This window comes from Schizosaccharomyces pombe (genome assembly GCF_000002945.2).
Source record: "Schizosaccharomyces pombe strain 972h- genome assembly, chromosome: II".
Taxonomy (NCBI): domain Eukaryota; kingdom Fungi; phylum Ascomycota; class Schizosaccharomycetes; order Schizosaccharomycetales; family Schizosaccharomycetaceae; genus Schizosaccharomyces; species Schizosaccharomyces pombe.
In genome coordinates this window covers 1,190,913-1,208,305 of record NC_003423.3, presented here as the reverse complement: position 1 = coordinate 1,208,305, position 17,393 = coordinate 1,190,913, and the positions used below count along the sequence as shown (strand labels likewise).

At 37.5% G+C, this 17,393-nt stretch overlaps 7 protein-coding genes, 10 long non-coding RNA genes and 1 other non-coding gene across 18 annotated transcripts; 7 read left to right on the top strand and 11 right to left on the bottom strand.

Moving 5' to 3' along the window:
* Positions 1-34: 34 nt before the first annotated feature.
* Positions 35-1,279, bottom strand: SPOM_SPBC725.03 (pyridoxamine 5'-phosphate oxidase). The gene has a single exon (NM_001021394.3). It carries the CDS (start codon positions 1,264-1,266, stop codon positions 493-495), a length of 774 nt encoding a protein of 257 aa, NP_595483.1. The 5' UTR covers positions 1,267-1,279; the 3' UTR covers positions 35-492.
* Positions 1,280-1,525: 246 nt separating this feature from the next.
* Positions 1,526-2,616, top strand: SPOM_SPNCRNA.5065. The gene has a single exon (NR_194421.1). It is a non-coding gene; the product is annotated as a non-coding RNA (long non-coding RNA).
* On the bottom strand, positions 1,533-5,254 carry mpr1 (histidine-containing response regulator phosphotransferase Mpr1). The gene has a single exon (NM_001021393.3). It carries the CDS (start codon positions 4,547-4,549, stop codon positions 3,662-3,664), a length of 888 nt encoding a protein of 295 aa, NP_595482.1. The 5' UTR covers positions 4,550-5,254; the 3' UTR covers positions 1,533-3,661.
* On the bottom strand, positions 5,169-7,747 carry maa1 (aspartate aminotransferase Maa1). The gene has a single exon (NM_001021392.3). It carries the CDS (start codon positions 7,643-7,645, stop codon positions 6,332-6,334), a length of 1,314 nt encoding a protein of 437 aa, NP_595481.1. The 5' UTR covers positions 7,646-7,747; the 3' UTR covers positions 5,169-6,331.
* Positions 5,314-6,095, top strand: SPOM_SPNCRNA.1420. The gene has a single exon (NR_150302.1). It is a non-coding gene; the product is annotated as a non-coding RNA (long non-coding RNA).
* SPOM_SPNCRNA.5064 lies at positions 6,254-7,686 on the top strand. The gene has a single exon (NR_194420.1). It is a non-coding gene; the product is annotated as a non-coding RNA (long non-coding RNA).
* Positions 7,748-8,239: 492 nt separating the features above from the next.
* SPOM_SPRRNA.27 lies at positions 8,240-8,424 on the bottom strand. Its single transcript, NR_151413.1, has one exon. It is a non-coding gene; the product is annotated as a 5S ribosomal RNA (ribosomal RNA).
* Positions 8,425-8,484: 60 nt separating this feature from the next.
* SPOM_SPNCRNA.5063 lies at positions 8,485-8,930 on the bottom strand. The gene has a single exon (NR_194419.1). It is a non-coding gene; the product is annotated as a non-coding RNA (long non-coding RNA).
* Positions 8,878-10,528, top strand: rpt2 (19S proteasome base subcomplex ATPase subunit Rpt2). The gene is made up of 2 exons (NM_001021391.3): positions 8,878-8,929; positions 9,065-10,528. Exons 1-2 carry the CDS (start codon positions 8,927-8,929, stop codon positions 10,406-10,408), a joined length of 1,347 nt encoding a protein of 448 aa, NP_595480.1. The 5' UTR covers positions 8,878-8,926; the 3' UTR covers positions 10,409-10,528.
* Positions 9,808-10,402, bottom strand: SPOM_SPNCRNA.5062. The gene has a single exon (NR_194418.1). It is a non-coding gene; the product is annotated as a non-coding RNA (long non-coding RNA).
* Positions 10,529-10,549: 21 nt separating the features above from the next.
* Positions 10,550-12,330, bottom strand: SPOM_SPBC4.06 (acid phosphatase). The gene has a single exon (NM_001021390.3). The coding sequence runs from the start codon at positions 12,290-12,292 to the stop codon at positions 10,904-10,906; it is 1,389 nt and encodes a 462-aa protein (NP_595479.1). The 5' UTR covers positions 12,293-12,330; the 3' UTR covers positions 10,550-10,903.
* Positions 10,898-11,185, top strand: SPOM_SPNCRNA.5061. Its single transcript, NR_194417.1, has one exon. It is a non-coding gene; the product is annotated as a non-coding RNA (long non-coding RNA).
* SPOM_SPNCRNA.5060 lies at positions 11,353-12,424 on the top strand. The gene has a single exon (NR_194416.1). It is a non-coding gene; the product is annotated as a non-coding RNA (long non-coding RNA).
* A 170-nt stretch (positions 12,425-12,594) lies between these two features.
* Positions 12,595-13,988, bottom strand: mlo2 (ubiquitin protein ligase E3 component mlo2). Its single transcript, NM_001021389.3, has one exon. The coding sequence runs from the start codon at positions 13,950-13,952 to the stop codon at positions 12,963-12,965; it is 990 nt and encodes a 329-aa protein (NP_595478.1). The 5' UTR covers positions 13,953-13,988; the 3' UTR covers positions 12,595-12,962.
* A 50-nt stretch (positions 13,989-14,038) lies between these two features.
* On the bottom strand, positions 14,039-14,881 carry SPOM_SPNCRNA.5059. Its single transcript, NR_194415.1, has one exon. It is a non-coding gene; the product is annotated as a non-coding RNA (long non-coding RNA).
* On the top strand, positions 14,164-17,098 carry mcm2 (MCM complex subunit Mcm2). Its single transcript, NM_001021388.3, has 2 exons — positions 14,164-14,430; positions 14,650-17,098. Exons 1-2 carry the CDS (start codon positions 14,198-14,200, stop codon positions 16,907-16,909), a joined length of 2,493 nt encoding a protein of 830 aa, NP_595477.1. The 5' UTR covers positions 14,164-14,197; the 3' UTR covers positions 16,910-17,098.
* Positions 15,306-16,996, bottom strand: SPOM_SPNCRNA.5058. Its single transcript, NR_194414.1, has one exon. It is a non-coding gene; the product is annotated as a non-coding RNA (long non-coding RNA).
* Positions 17,099-17,120: 22 nt separating the features above from the next.
* Positions 17,121-17,385, bottom strand: SPOM_SPNCRNA.5057. The gene has a single exon (NR_194413.1). It is a non-coding gene; the product is annotated as a non-coding RNA (long non-coding RNA).
* Positions 17,386-17,393: the final 8 nt, after the last annotated feature.

Sequence of the window (17,393 nt, the reverse complement as noted above, 5' to 3'; positions counted from 1 at the left end):
AATATTATACAGGTAAGATCTTTTAATAAATGATCATCATTAGCAGGTAGGTTGGCCTATTTGCTTAATCTCGCAACAATTTTTTACAATGTCTTCCTGTAAGTACTTTAATACACACAATTTTCATAATTTTTTATTTATTATAAACGTAAATAGTTCATCAAGTGGCCGGATTGGAAATTTGACATAGGATAAGTGATAATTTAGTTGTTTAACAACGTAAATAAACATTAGAAAATTCGGAATACACTGAGTTTGTAGTTTGTACTCAGTATTATGCTTCAGTACTAAAAAAAAATTCAACTACAAAACCCACCGAATTGTAAGCTAGGCAAATTTGAGGGAATCAGACCTTTTTCATATACTCCACAAAAAAAAAGAACCAAAATGTTAGGAGTAATCATTATAAGTTAATATTCGTAGTTCATAAGTATTGCACGTTTATCAAGAGCAATCAATTCATAAAGGATGTGCGAAAAAAAAGGAAAACATTTAGACATTGACACGAGTGGAGGACCATTGTTTCGTGTTTAGATCTCTATTGTGCAAAACGCGCTTTCCTGGAGGAGGGGTAAGATTCAAAAACTCGACTTCGTTAGCCTCACAAACAACAAGAGAAAATCTACCCCAAGCAGTCTTCCAAGCTTCAATAACCCCGGGATCTTCTTTTCCAGTGAGGGTAGAAGGTAAAGGTGACACCTTCACATCGCCTTGGTATTTGGAGTATGAAGGAGGAGTAGAAAAGGAAGCGCGAAGTTCAGGACTATGTAACTCCCAAATACGTCTTCTTTCCTCTTCCCAAGACCATTCTTCGGGAATGCGGCCATTGCTGTTTATTAAATGATCCTGGATCAACTTGTCTGCGGGAAATTCATTTCGGTCGGCAAGTTCTGGTGTGTATAACCAAATTTGACCGGAAATACGAATTTGCTGCATTGTCTTTGGTAACCATCCACACATTTCAAATGCGTTCGGTATGGGTCCAGAGGGGAATGTATTTTTTTGCTGCTCAGCAATCTCAGCAGCTTTGTGAGAAGCAATATCCGTAGAGAATACCAATAAATCTGTAGCTAGCACATCATCGGGACGTGGTTTATGCCATCCTGTACCGACAAATCCTCGAATAGCTACAGTACGATTTCTGGGGTAAATTTCATTACCAGTGGGTAAAGTTGCCAGCTGGAAGTATTCGGGATGAATAACTCCACTGGAGTCGACATTTTCTTTTAAAAGCTTCAATAACTCATTTTTCCAAGCGAGGGACATGTTGGCAAACGATGAAATGGGATGCACGTATGAATCCTATATAAGTCACTTGTTTGACTGAAACGTCATTGACTTTGCTAAGTGTGTCGTACTAAAGGTCGCTCGCTATACAGAAATGATCTCTAGATATCTGTATAAGGCACAACTCTAAAGTTCGGCTAAACTTACTAACGAAATCGTGTGTGATTTCTGAAAAAGCAAATTGTACGTTATCGTGGATTACACTAATTTTTTAAAATATTCCTCTCTTCATCTGCTCAAGAGAATTGGTAAATAGTAAGAGTAAAATCATTTAATATTAGTGCACAGAGAAAGGAAAATAAGAAAATAAAGACAATAACTAGTAACTTAAAACAAAAAAATAAAACTTTTAACTAACAAAAATGGTTTCCCCTTCTAGATCTTCAAAGAACATTGCAATCCATATTCCGTTGTTCAGTACCTTAATCTGATTATTCACAGAACAATGAGCTGCCATCTAGTTTGCAAATTGATATAGAAAAGAGTATGCATTGTCTGTGTACAGGTTTCCAACATTGAAAAAGTGAGAAATGACAGCTTGCATATCCTAACAGATTTCTCTCACACCATTAGTGAGGATGCCTAGTCAATCAAAACCTGTACTTGATTTCAGCAAACTTCGTCCTCTTATCTTTAATTAACATAAGATTAGTCATCTAAAATTTCAACTTTGATACCGAAAAAAGCGGCCAACACCTTCTCGCATACCGGGGTTGAACATCGGAATGCCGAAATGCGATATCAATGAATACATTGTAACATCAGAGGATAAAAACAATGATAAAAATAATTTACAAATTAAATTGTCTCTGTCAGGCGTATCACTTGGATTATGACCATTTGCTTCACATTGCCTAGCAAACTAAGAAGGCAAGCGAGGTTTATGCCTAGTTTTTGCACATCTGTAGCTTCCGCATATTCAATTCATCCCGCATCATTCTAGAAAAACAAGGCGACGAAAAGCTGCACAACGGGTATGAAAATCCTAATAACGCTTCGCCTCCAAAGGAACGTCTATGAATCCGCAGGATCCTACTTGCCGCGCTAATTAACGAGGTATACTTGATTTCGCTGTTTCACACAAATCAATATTTCAATGTTCTCTTGTCTTTGCGGAATCGAACAAACTATACTTCGATTAACAAAAAAAAGAAGTTCGTTAATTTCATTTCATCGCAAACGTGTTTTCTTAGTTTTTATTCTCAAAAACGAACAATCTACAACGAAGAATTGTTTTCGATCTTTAACCCACAACAACAAAAACATTTAGTAAGTGACGCTAAAAGTCAGTTCGATCACACTTGAAAGTACACATATTAAACGCTGAATGAATCAAATCATAAATAATTATTGTATGTAATGACCATTTTAAGGTGTTTTCATTAATCCTTTAAATAATCTCTCTAAAGCGAGATAATGACAAAAGCAATCATAATTACAAAAAGCAAGAACAATATACTTAAAATTTTTGCAAGGTTTGTCAATCAATATTTGAAGTCCACCATAATTCACAACTCAGTAATGTACAAGGACGTGAAGGTTATCACCAAAATCATAAAAAATCCATCAACATCTCAAGTTGAATAATAAAAAAGGTAAACAAAGGAGAATCAGGTACATGTAATGATTAACATTAGGTTAAAGAAAATTTGAAAACACAGTTTAAAAACTTAGGAAAAACATAAAAAAACAACAACAAAGCAAATCAAACTCGAAAAAAAAAAAAATCTGTCGCCAATCGTGGGGATAAATGAGTGTTGAAGAGTAATTTGAATTAACCAAATTCAGCATCTTAAACGACCGGTTGTAAACATATTATCTAAGGTTTAAAGTCCTTCAACATTAGGGGATTGGGCTTGTGATAAACAATCACAATAGACAATTTCGTAAATAAACTAGATAAATAAAGGTATAAATACATGCCACGACCGTAAGAACGTAACAAACAAGAATTTTTTTTTTCGAGAAAGCAGCTTATTAAATACATAAAGTTTGATATCGAGAGCTTCAAAAATGTTCCGTAAAAAAAAACCGCAGGAAAACCCTGCCTGTTGCATATCTCAATATCAAAAAGGTAGACGAGGTAAAGCAAAAAATAGACTGTTTTTGATAGTTTTGGATAGGGGATACTCAACTAAATTGAGGACTTGTATTACTTCACTCTATTTGCTTTGATAGAGGGAAGCACTTCAAAGTACGGGAAAAGTGTGGGCGTCATAATAAATATAACTATTCAAACCGTAAAAGCTGGAAATTCATCACTAACTTCAAGTTATCGTAAATTTGGGAAAACTAGAAGACTTTGATAGACAACTGGTATAAATGTCATAAAAAGGGGGAAAGAAAGGCTAGGTACTTTGACATGTTGAGACTTTTATGTAGAAGAATTTTTTTCATAAAAGTCAAGTAAGTAAGCTCGAGCATCCTTATAAAAGTCGTTCACAACCGACAGAGATTTGCTAATCAAATCCAATGCAATTTCCTCGCTCGGTAATTTCATTACACCATCACGACTGCGTAGAGATCCGTAATTTTGGATACGTTCACAAACCTTTCTCATTTTTGTAAGGCCCAATACAGCTGAAGATCCTTTAAGGAAATGCCCCAACGAGGAAAGCTTCTTCAAATCCTTAGCCTCTAGGGCCTTTTGGAGGTCGGCAATGGTAGTCTCTGCCTGCTCAAAATAATTCCAAACAATACTCTTACTAAATTCATGCTCATCATCATCATCCATCTCAAGCAACTGGTCAAAAACGGAATGATCAATGAGCTGTTTGTCTTGGATGAGTTCATCCTCAAATGACATATCGTAAGCAATTACTGAAAGTTCATCCGACAAGACACCAGCCCCAACCAAAGCTTTGACTGAAGCAGCGGGAAGATTTTTGGCATTCGCATGGTCATCGCTAATAGAATTGGAGATGTCAACGGTCTCCTCCGTGCCTTCAGGTGCGCCAGCCGTCTCATTAGCAGCCAATTGTTGATTGTTTTCACTTTTGCTCGAAGATATACGTGACGTTAGAGCAACATAAGCAGGATTTGAGGTCAGTGGTAAAGAAGTGTCATTCGCTCCAGAACCATTCATAACCCGATAAGCATGGGGGATCGCTGACCCTGAAGGAGAGCGTGCACGTTCAGCTATGCCAGAATCGTGAAGAGTCTTAGCAAGACTAGCGTTACGCGCCTGTCCATTTCTTCGGGCGACACGATTTTCGAAGTTTCGGTCGTATTTCATATACATGTTATCACGATATACACTCATTTTTTAGAAAATAATTAAAAGAAAATCCAAAAAAAAAAGAAAAGGGTTTAAAGTAAGAGCGAATGGAGAAGCTCAGCTAAATTTTATCAGCAGTATTACTTTGCAAACAGTAAAATGTAGCAATCGATACAGAATATTGTATCAGATTTAAGACTTTCCTTTTTTAACAACGATTTGAAATTAAAGCGAGGAAATGTGAGTTATTGAAAGAGGCGTCGACAACACAAACAAATTATAAAAATAATGTGTGGTATGCCAGCAAAATGAAATAATCAACAGTTTCACTAACCTGTAGTACAGTACAAGGGCTATTACCAAAAGAAGAAAATGGCTTTACCACACAACCCACAAATACTAAATAGGATTTGTGGATAAATCTCCTTCAACAACGATTCTAATGGAAAAGAGTCAATACGGTTTTGGAGCTTTTTTTGCGTGTTCGAAACTTTGATGCCAAGTTTTAGACGCCACACAAACTTGCCTTCAGCTTCTGCTAAGTTCTAAAATTATCAAGCTCTACTAAAAAGGCGATATTATTGTTTTCGTATCAATTCAAAAGACAGAAAACCAATCCTCACAAGATTGTTAAGTGCTCTCTCTATAATTAAGTTCAAATGCAACAAGGGTAAGGCAGAGAGTAGAGACTATGGTTTTGCCTGTGCTTATGTCTGATTTTTAGATATTCTAATGTAGTAAATGGGAGACGGAAAGTAGGTAAATGCCGCGAAAGAATTGTTTGCAAAACTCACACTTGGGAGTGACGCCATGCAACGTAATAAAGCAGTCAAATGTACCGATACACAACCACCCAAAACGATAAAGTATATTAATATAATGACGCTACGTCTCACTATACCCCGAATTTCAATGATTCCTCCATATCAGTCAGTGTAGAAAAAAAAGACGAACTGGAGATGGAAGAACAGTTTCCCACCATCTTTGGCATTTTCGGCCATTTCCTAATAAGCGCAGCAATTCCTGATGGCTGTAGCATTGCACATTGGGAGGGAAGAATGATACTCTTTTTGCAGATATTTATTTCGATATCACTACATAGGGCCTATCCTAGTCATTGGAAAGGTGCCAATTTCCAGCGATATTCTCCTATTTTTAGAAATAATTAAAAGCTTTGCACAAATTTCATTCCTACCTCACTTATTTCGTACATCTCAGAAGTTTGATGAACTTGGGAAATCCCAACATATGACAAATGCAATGGGAAAGATAATTGATAGTTTTCCAACGAAAAAGTGGGATTTAATATGTATATGAGAGAGGATAGTAAAATGTGCCAAATTTTGGGTTAACTAGAGGCAATCTAAAGTATGAAGTAAGTGAACTACTAGACAAACATCTACAGAAACAAAGTATGGAAATAAATGAAGATAGACAAACGAAAAGCATACTATTTCGAAAACGAATCAATATTTAGTCAATTTTTAGATCCAAAATCCATTCATTTAAAAACAGACCATGCCATCTATTTGGAAGCAAAACTGTAGTTATTCACCTCAAAGCGAAAGTATAAGGAAAAAAAAATAAGCCGAGACAATTAGGTTACTAAATACGTCTTCTCATGGTTTCGGAGAAATGAAAAGGGAAAAAAAATTAAATGTATACAAATATATGTATATGTATATGTGTGTTTGAGTCTGTCTATATGTATGTATAATAAAATAAAAACAGAAAGAAGAACAAAAAAGATTCAGAACAAAGAATCAATCAAAAATCCATCTGTCTATATAATAAACCAAAATCTTTTCACTTCAATTTCACCACCGACTAATTCGAAGTAACGGCATTGATAGCTTCGGCAAAGTATCTTACATTGGAAGTGTTGAGACCGGAGATGCTAATACGACCATTCTTAGTGAGGTAAATGTGATACTGTTTAGCCAAAACATCAACTTGCTGGGGATTTAAACCAGTATAACAAAACATACCAATTTGGTCAGTGATATGCTTCCAGCTGTGTTTATTCTTAAGGTCCTTTTCAAGGATGTTGCGAAGAGCCTTACGCATACTCTTAAGACGTTCGGACATGCCTACAACTTCACCAGCCCACTGTTCACGAAGTGCAGGGTTGCTCAATATATGGTTGGCAATTCTGGCCCCATTGACGGGAGGGTTGGAATACAAAGCACGAATGAGAATCTTAGTTTGGCTTTCGATACGAGCGGCTTCCTCAGCATCGTTGGCTAAAATGCTAAAGCAGCCAGCACGTTCACCATATAGACCCATGTTTTTAGCAAAGGATTGGCAGAGTAACATGGGGACATTGCTGGAGGCGAACAGACGAGTGGCATAAGCATCACGAGCAAAATCACCACTGGCAAATCCTTGGTAAGCCATGTCTAAAAGAGCAAAATGGTTTTTCTTTTGCATTGTTTTGAGGATATCATCCCACTGAGCTTTCGTAGGATCTACACCAGTTGGATTGTGAGCACAAGCATGCAATAATATAATAGAGCCATCAGGAGCTGAAGTTAAATCGGACAACATGCCTTTAATGTCCAACCCACGAGTAGCAGGATCATAATACTTGTAGGACTTAACGGTCAAGCCAGCTCGAGAAAATACATTCTTGTGATTTCCCCAAGTAGGGTCAGATACGTAAATAGTCTTTGATGGATAAAATGAAGCAAGGAAATTAGCTGCTATACACAAGGCACCGGTACCACTAATGGATTGAGCAGAAACCAGCCTATCCTTTATAGACTCGTAAACATCGCCATAAGCCAATTTTGTTGCTTGCACACGGAAACTGGGAATTCCTGTGATGGGTGCATATTCTTTGTCGAGTTTCTGACTCAACAGCTCAGTTTCTGCCTGACGAACACTGGGCAGAACATAAGGCTTTCCGGCATCATCACGATATGTACCAGCACCCAAGTTCATTTTCTTAACATCTCCATCCTTTTTATAGGCCTCTGTAATACCAAAGATGGGATCCGGTGGTCCCATAGGTACATCTGCCCAAACCTTGAATCCACGCTTGCTCTGACTTGCCAAGCATTTTACTCCATGGTAGGAAACGTTGGTTTTTAACGATGCAAATGTATTTGGATGCAAACAACGCAAATTCCTGGCCAACATCGTCGAAATCAATATTCTTCCCAAAGTTATTTCTGGGAGATTGGTTAAAGGCTCTTCACAGGCTCGCAATCAATCGAATCCTGCTAATATATATACGTTCTTATCATGAGAAAACCACGTGGTTCAATGTATCTGCTTACCGATCGATAACATAATCCGAAGCTGTAAGATGTCAAAATTAGATAACGACGTTTATTGTTTCTTTCGTTATCGTTCACTTGTAGAGCTGTTCCGAAAAAACATTAAAGTAGCATAGCGAAAGCTATAGTTTTGTAATCGCAACGTAGTTTAGCAACTAGTAAACAGTAACTCGTTAATTACCAATATTTATCGTAAGTAATTAAGGTAGTTAATAAATTAACATTAACAACAATAAAAATTGTAAAATAGCTGTTAGACTTGTAGAAAATATTTTTCAATAACAAGAAGTCATTCAATAATCATAACTTGAATAAGTCAATTTAGACCTTCGAACACTGTTTAAGTCATCAGACTGTCTTTAGTAGCTGCTTCTATAGCTTTCACTGTTGTTGCTGTAAAAGGTTGCAGAAGTAAGTTATAGAACAATAATTCTATTCATATGGAGGACTTTTATTAAGAAAAAAAACGAAATGAAGCCTACAGCACCCCGGATTCCCATGTTGTCTCCAACCATAGTACTAACGAGGCCCTCAGACGCTTAACTGCAGTGATCGGACGGGAACTGGTGTTTTCGCCTAGGTATGGCCGTAGACACCTAGTAAAATACTTTATAGCTTATATAATTTTATGCTATGTAATTTTGAGAGGAATGTGTGTTGTTTGAATTGGGATAAATATTCTTTAGCAATGATTCCTAAGTAAAAGATAGATGCAAGGTTAAATCACTTTAGCAAAGTCTATGTTCTAACAAGAAACACGACGAATGCACGAAAAGAGATCCGTACTCCTTTTAATAAAAATCGATGGCAATTGTTTAACCTTTTTTAAACCATTATTACTTCTACAACACTTTATATTGAGGAAAATTTACTTAAAGTGAGGTCTCTTGAAATGGAATGGTTGATTCACGCGTTGGTAACAGTAGATACATTTTCGTGTTCGAAATGTAAACAACTCAAGAAAATTAGGATGTGTTTTTACCATACACTATTCAAAAATTACAATATCGCAATACTATGTTACGCAATATGTTAGAGTGCCTTGAGCCACCGGTTGCTTGCATAGTGTCGTGGTGGAAAACGAGTGAAGCTAGATATTACCAATACCAGATCACTTTCACTGAGAGTATCGATCCAAAAAATGGTAAGTATTTGAGTATTTTGAGGCTGAAAACAAGACTGAATTAAATGTAATTTTTTCATCTATCGCTGAATAGTCTTGTTTTCACTCTATCACATTCTTTTCATGTTTTAATATTTAATCCTAACTCTCCTATAGGGACAAGCACAATCTGGGAATTTTTCTAATTTCGGCGATGGTGCCAACGGCGACAATAAAAAAGACCAAAAGAAAGATAAGCCCAAATACGAACCTCCAGTTCCCACTCGAACTGGTCGTCGTAAGAAGAAGGCTCAAAGTGGTCCTGATGCATCGGCAAAACTACCTACTGTTATCCCAACGACTCGTTGTCGTTTAAGGTTGTTAAAAATGCAAAGAATCCACGATCATTTGCTTATGGAAGAAGAGTATGTGCAAAACCAGGAACGTCTTAAGCCACAGGATGAACGAACTCAGGAAGAACGCAATCGTGTAGATGAAATTCGTGGTACTCCAATGTCTGTAGGAACTTTAGAGGAAATTATAGACGACGATCATGCCATCGTTTCCACAGCTGGACCAGAGTACTATGTTTCCATCATGTCATTTGTCGATAAAGACATGTTAGAGCCTGGTTGCAGTGTACTTCTCCATCACAAAGCCATGAGTATAGTAGGCTTACTTCTTGATGATACCGATCCAATGATTAATGTTATGAAACTCGACAAAGCACCTACAGAAAGTTATGCCGATATTGGTGGTCTTGAATCTCAAATTCAAGAGATCAAAGAGGCTGTAGAGCTTCCTCTTACCCATCCTGAACTCTATGAGGAAATGGGCATAAAACCCCCTAAAGGTGTCATTTTATATGGTGCTCCCGGTACTGGTAAAACTTTACTAGCGAAAGCTGTTGCTAATCAAACTTCTGCTACGTTCTTGCGTGTCGTTGGTTCTGAACTTATTCAAAAATATTTAGGTGATGGTCCCCGTCTTGTGAGACAATTATTTAATGCTGCCGAAGAACATTCGCCCTCTATTGTTTTTATTGATGAAATTGATGCTATAGGTACAAAGCGTTACGATGCCCAGTCGGGTGCTGAACGAGAAATTCAACGTACTATGCTTGAGTTACTCAATCAGTTGGATGGATTCGATACGAGTCAGCGTGATATTAAGGTTATTATGGCTACTAACCGTATCAGCGATCTTGATCCGGCTCTTATTCGTCCAGGTCGTATTGACCGCAAAATTCTTTTCGAGAATCCTGATGAAGCTACGAAACGTAAAATTTTTACCATTCACACTTCCAAGATGAATTTGGGCGAGGATGTTAATTTAGAAGAGTTAATTCAATGCAAAGATGATTTATCTGGTGCAGAAATTAAAGCAATCGTTTCTGAAGCTGGTTTGCTTGCTCTGCGTGAACGCCGAATGCGAGTTGTTATGGACGACTTTCGGCAAGCTCGTGAAAAGGTTTTAAAAACGAAGGACGAAGGTGGACCTGCTGGTGGTCTTTATATCTAAGTCCAACTTTGGTTATGACTAGTTTTACTCGCATAATGGCAATACTTCTTTTTATCCATACTTGCCATTGACTAAATAATTTCCAGTTCCTGTTTAGTTTCTACGAATATCTGTATTTCCATCTTCACTATTATTATTTAATCCTGTAGAGAAGTATTGTATGCATGATTATTAAGTTATCATTAAGTTTTATAGAGTAACTATAGATGTCCATAAAATTTATTATATCATCATACGTATTTTATTAACTTCGTGCATTCCTTGTCGGTTTAAATTTTGGATTTTTTAAAAAAAAGAGCGTAAAATAAGCAAAGCAAACAAAACGTGTCCATAGAAAATACCTCTCCGATACCTCTTTTTTTTTATTTTCTTCAATCGATCGCATTCACAATTTCAGTGACACAGTTTTCTGATTATATTAAGAAATTTAATTCTAACGTGTGCAACAAAACGCCTTTATAATACACAAAAGACGTAAACTAATCAATCAAATAATTACTTTTTCACCGGTTTACACATAGTGTGATATTCAACAGGCTTTAATGCACGGACTGTATCCTTAAATATAGAAAGAGGACAGATCGTATCATTGCCTTTGTATCCTTGACCTCGACATGCACCCATCACTACAGGGGTTGAATTGTAGGTAATTCGGACATACCAATCAGACATATCTCTAGCAGAATTAGACGCAGCAACGATAGCACTATTGCTGGCATCTGTAGACTCATCGGAAAACAACTTCAAATCTGTCGTCTTATTATCGCCGCTTTGATTTTGGGAATCGGATTTGCTTGATGTATCTTCGAATAGTTCCATTTCAAGATGTGATGTAAAGGGTGGCCAGCGATAGTCAAATGCGTCCAAAGATGCTAAAATGGCAGCTATTGTAACATCATGTGCGCCATAGAGGGCCAAACGATGATAGGGTGAACCATTCTTTTCAGCGACCACGAAGTTCTCCATTCTCATGCTTAAATCATTTAACAAGCTTCCAGCACCTAATTGACGCATCAACTTAGAAACCTTATAACCGCCAAACCATTCTTCTACAACAGCAGTTTCGGCATCGCGTAACCATTGTTCATCTCTTAGGTTGGGATTGAAGTCGACATGGCTACCAATGGCAGCGTTAATAGTATCAAGCAAACCACTGAGACGAGGATGGCTTGAAACAACTCTAACAGGCTGACCATTCATGAATTGACTCATCATTTCAGAGGCACGGCCTGCAAGTAAGGGATCGTAAAGCTTAGCAGCTCGTTCTGCAAATTCTTCATATAGTTGCACAAGTCGAGGACAGTTGTTTTCATTAGGAAGTAGGTTTTCGTCTGACCAATTTCTCGTAAAAATGACAGGTAAACCCATCTTACGCTTTGACTCAGGATACAATCCGGAAAAAACATGTTCTAAAGACTCCAAGGCTCGCACCATTGGAGTCGCACGCATATAAACATCAGCGTAGTTATTCAATTCATCAGGTAAGAATTTCAATTGTTTGACATAACGTTCTCGAAGATACTCACCAAGTGTTCTGGTAGTAACACGCCCAAAATCAGTCAATTCACCATGAATGCAAACACCACTTGGGGAATTGTCTGAAGTTGGTGCTGCAAGAGACGTGTCAACTGGTGACTCAACCTTCCTTTCAAAACCCAACACAGACCATTCCTTTTCCCCTTTAATTTGCGCAAAAAACCTCCTTGCATTATTACAAAGCTTCCAATCCTTAGGGATACCGGCGGAACCAAGTCTTTCCTTCACGGGAGCACGTTCACCATGTCGAAATATGACTTGTAAATATTTCAGTTGCAGCTGTTTTGGATAATCGACTCCGGGAACTGAATCCGGGAATTTAACAGAAGCTGAAGACATTTGAGACATGGCGGCTAGGAAGTGGTTGATGATGCTGGATAAGAGCTGCTGTCAACTAAGGTCTCAATGCTTGAACATCATCGCAAAGCTCATATAAAATATGAATTACTGAATATTAACGAAACGACACTATTTGAAAATTAGTTTTGTTTATGAAAAGAAAACAATAAAATATAAAGTTAATTCAATCTTAAAAAACTGTTAGGAAAAAATTAAAATGAAAGTCATTATGAGATATAACAAAAAAAAAATACCCAGACAGGGTTTCTCTTTAGCTTTCTCAATCAAAAATAAAAGATAAAAGACGCAACCACCAAAACTATAGATAGGTTTAAAAATTTTAATGAGTGCAGTTAAAATAGGAGAGACAAGAAAGCTAGAAGTTCAATATATTAATTATTGTTCAAATATACATACAAATTTGTCATCATCATTAAAATCATGTATACCAACAAGCCCCAGTAAGCCTCTCAAATTAACCATCTCTGTTAAGAAAATCAATTAAACCATTTTTGATAGAGAAATGATTACGTTTAACCATAAGCACATAGAAAATATCTCTGGTTTCACCAGTATAAACAGCGTTTCACAAAAAGCATCACCAGATTAAGTATAACCTACATGTTTTGACGTTAAATTATACGCCAAAAAAGAAGGGAATTCAAAAAAGTTATTAACGCTACCGTAAATTTTTACTGATTCGAGATCGCTCCAAGAAAAAATTTGATATATCTTCCTTGGTGACAACCCTATTTTCACGAGCAAATGGAGTGAGGAAGTCCGTTAGCTCAGATTTTAAGCGATTATACGCATAAACGCTTTCGTTAGCTTGTACACGAGGAAGTCTGTCCAAAATACGAAGGACATCATTCATTGTGCTAGATATGACTTGCTCAATCATTTCTCCAGATTCACTGGGATCCTCATTCATCTCACTGATTCCATCCTCAGAATCCTCAGGAGGTTCGTAAATAGGTTCTTCTGCCACCAACATTGGCATCTCCAAATTACGCAAACTGATGCAAGATTCACAAGGGCACAAATTTTCCCTAAAGTTTTCTGAAAGAAATAGAGGCGCTCGTTCTGTACCAGCTATGCTTTCATGCTTCTGGTTTAAAAGATGATCGCGGTATTTTTCTGAACATTCTGAACACACCAACCATTCAAAAGTCTCAGCATCTGGGATTGCAATTCCTTTATTAGTTTTCTGCAGACACTTTTCGTGAAACCAATCTTCGCAAAGGATGCATTGAAACATAGTTCCTTCCTCTGTCTCTGGATTATACACCGTATCACATATGCAAAATCGCCCTTCGAAATTATGATTATAATCATTTTCTGAGCCACATTCATCAACGGATTTCCGTAAATTACAAGGTATGGAGTGGGTTCTTGTGGTGCCACAATCACATCGAAAATGTCGTTTATTGAATAGGTCCACAAGATCATGGTCAGCATGGCAGCTAATACTGCAGCTATAGCAAACAGCATTTAAGCTTCCGCTAGCTTTTTGACATGTCAAACAAGCGTATAAAGGTTGCTTCAAATAGCCCATCGAATAAGTGCACGTGTCAAAGCTGTAAGGCAAAACTTCTCGTGCCTCCCTTTCAAGCTCCCTTTGCTGTTCAACATATTGCTTAACCGTTAATTCATGAGCCGTTTCCTCCATAAGTTATTAAATGCAACTAAACGTTGGCAAATAGACGGCGTAAACAATTGCGAAGAATGTCTTTTGAATAATTCAAAACACTAACTCATTACGCTCCTCTATTTCATTTACAGGTATCACTACATTTTCCAATACAATTTAACAATATACTGTAGCATTTCTTATTCTTTCATCCTGCAATACTCTAGCTATTCAATGCATTAAAATAGTTAGAAACAACATCTTTAAAGTATTTGAGTCCAAAGATGGATTCTTTTCGGAAAAGGGGTCGCCGCGATTCTGAAAGTTTACCTTTTGAATCAGAAAATTCTTCTCTCGGTGCTACACCTCTTTCTTTACCTCCTTCTTCACCTCCTCCAGAATTCTCTGATGAAGCTGCAGAAGCTCTCGTGGAGGAGGATATTGAGGATCTGGACGGAGAAGCTTTAGATGTAGAGGATGAAGAAGGTGAAGATTTGTTCGGAGAAGGAATGGAACGGTAAGTTTTATAGCTATGCTTGAGACGTGTCTTGTCAATGTTGTGTATACTAAGTGTTGCCATCAATATATAAATTACATACTATTTCTTCTCCTTCTTGTAAATAAATATATTTATTGGATTCCTAGGTTGCGGTTATATTGACAGAACAAATCTTGATTTTCAAAAGAGTAGTTTCACATTTCGCGTCAAATAAGGTACTTTTTTCTAACTGTATAGTGATTATCAACAAAATTTGGAGCTAGATCGTTATGACATTGAAGAACTAGATGACGATAACGATCTTGAAGAATTAGATATCGGGGCCCGAAGAGCTGTTGATGCCAGGTTGAGACGACGTGATATTGAGCTCGATGCTGCTGCAGGTAGAACAAAACCTGCTGCATTTTTACAAGATGAAGATGATGATTTGGACTCCAATCTTGGCACAGGCTTCACTCGTCATCGACATCGAATTTACGACGAATATTCACCTAATGTTGGCGCATTGGACGAATCTGGTGAACTTCCTCTTGAATCAATTGCCGACGTAAAGGCCGATAGTATTGCCGAATGGGTTACTCTTGATCCTGTTCGGCGTACAATTGCTCGAGAATTCAAAAATTTCCTTCTTGAATATACAGATGAAAATGGCACCTCTGTATACGGTAACCGTATTCGCACATTGGGTGAGGTTAATGCTGAGTCGTTGATGGTTAATTATGCCCATCTTGGTGAATCTAAACCCATTTTGGCTTATTTCTTGGCCAATGCGCCTGCACCTATTTTTCGCATATTTGATCGTGTTGCTTTGGAAGCCACTCTTTTGCATTATCCAGACTATGAAAGAATACACTCTGATATTCATGTTCGTATCACTAATCTTCCTACTTGTTTTACTTTACGCGATCTACGACAATCCCATCTTAATTGCCTTGTACGGGTATCTGGTGTCGTAACTAGGCGCACTGGGCTTTTTCCACAATTAAAATACATTCGGTTTACATGTACCAAATGTGGTGCTACTTTGGGTCCATTTTTTCAAGACTCTAGCGTTGAAGTAAAAATTTCTTTCTGTCACAACTGTTCCAGCCGTGGTCCGTTTGTAATCAACTCTGAACGGACTGTATATAATAACTATCAAAGGATCACTTTACAAGAATCACCTGGCACCGTCCCCTCAGGTAGACTGCCTCGACACCGTGAAGTTATTCTTTTAGCGGACTTGGTTGATGTTGCCAAACCAGGCGAAGAGATTGATGTTACTGGCATATACCGCAATAACTTCGATGCTAGTCTGAATACCAAAAACGGGTTTCCTGTCTTCGCTACAATTATAGAAGCAAATCACATATCGCAACTTGACGGCAGTGGTAATACTGATGATGATTTCTCTTTAAGTCGGCTTACTGATGATGAGGAAAGGGAAATTCGGGCATTAGCAAAGTCGCCTGATATTCACAACAGAATTATTGCATCGATGGCGCCTTCTATTTATGGACATCGCTCTATCAAAACTGCTATTGCTGCTGCTTTATTCGGTGGTGTCCCCAAAAATATTAACGGTAAGCATAAAATTAGAGGTGATATCAATGTTTTATTGTTGGGAGATCCAGGAACCGCCAAATCTCAATTTCTTAAGTATGTTGAAAAAACGGCACATAGGGCTGTCTTCGCCACAGGTCAGGGTGCCAGTGCTGTTGGTCTAACTGCATCCGTCCGTAAAGACCCCATTACGAATGAATGGACTTTGGAAGGGGGTGCTTTGGTTTTAGCAGATAAAGGTGTTTGTTTGATTGACGAGTTCGATAAAATGAATGATCAGGATCGTACTTCTATTCACGAAGCCATGGAACAACAAAGTATTTCTATTTCTAAGGCGGGTATTGTGACTACCTTGCAGGCGAGGTGCACTATTATTGCTGCCGCTAATCCCATCGGTGGACGTTATAACACTACAATTCCTTTTAATCAAAATGTTGAGCTGACCGAACCTATTTTATCTCGTTTTGACATCCTTCAGGTCGTCAAAGACACGGTTAATCCTGAAATTGATGAACAGCTAGCTAATTTTGTTGTATCAAGTCATATTCGATCTCATCCTGCATTTGATCCGAATATGGATGTCTTGAAGAAAGTCCCTACTGAGACTGGTATTGATGCCAAACCCATTCCCCAAGATCTTCTTCGTAAATATATCCATTTCGCTCGTGAAAAAGTTTTTCCTCGATTACAGCAAATGGATGAAGAAAAGATTTCGAGACTTTATAGCGATATGAGACGCGAGTCACTGGCTACTGGAAGTTATCCTATTACTGTGCGTCATCTGGAGTCTGCTATCCGTTTAAGTGAAGCATTTGCAAAAATGCAGCTCAGTGAGTTTGTGCGCCCTTCACATATAGACAAAGCCATTCAAGTGATTATTGATTCCTTTGTGAATGCCCAAAAAATGAGTGTTAAACGAAGTTTGTCAAGAACATTTGCTAAATATCTTATTTAATTTTTTGACACAATCAGTTTATGGAGTCCAGTGATTTTGATTTCCCCGTTCTTTGACCCTCCTTTTGTTACTGCATCTGTTGCATATATCTATCCTTTAATAATTTGCAATCAAAATTTGCTTTACATTTTTATACCTATCTTTACATTCATTCTTTCTTAGTTTTCAAAATGTCAATCTAAATTATTTAGGTTAATAACACTTGTTTTGAATATCATTATTGACTATTCGCTATAGATACTAGGTGTATAGATACTTTCTCCGCTGTATCAATATTATTAGCTGTTTCATTAAAGAGCCACTGCCCATGTGAAATGACATTTTTTGAAACAGCTGAGGTTTTTTACATATAGAGCTAAATTGTCCATTTCCAAATTTAAAGGGAAGTCAACTTTTGACAATCGGAAATGCATCCAGTTCATATCTGATGTTCCTGAAGAATCTCAAATTTCACACTTTATTATCTAAAATTATTTATATCGTG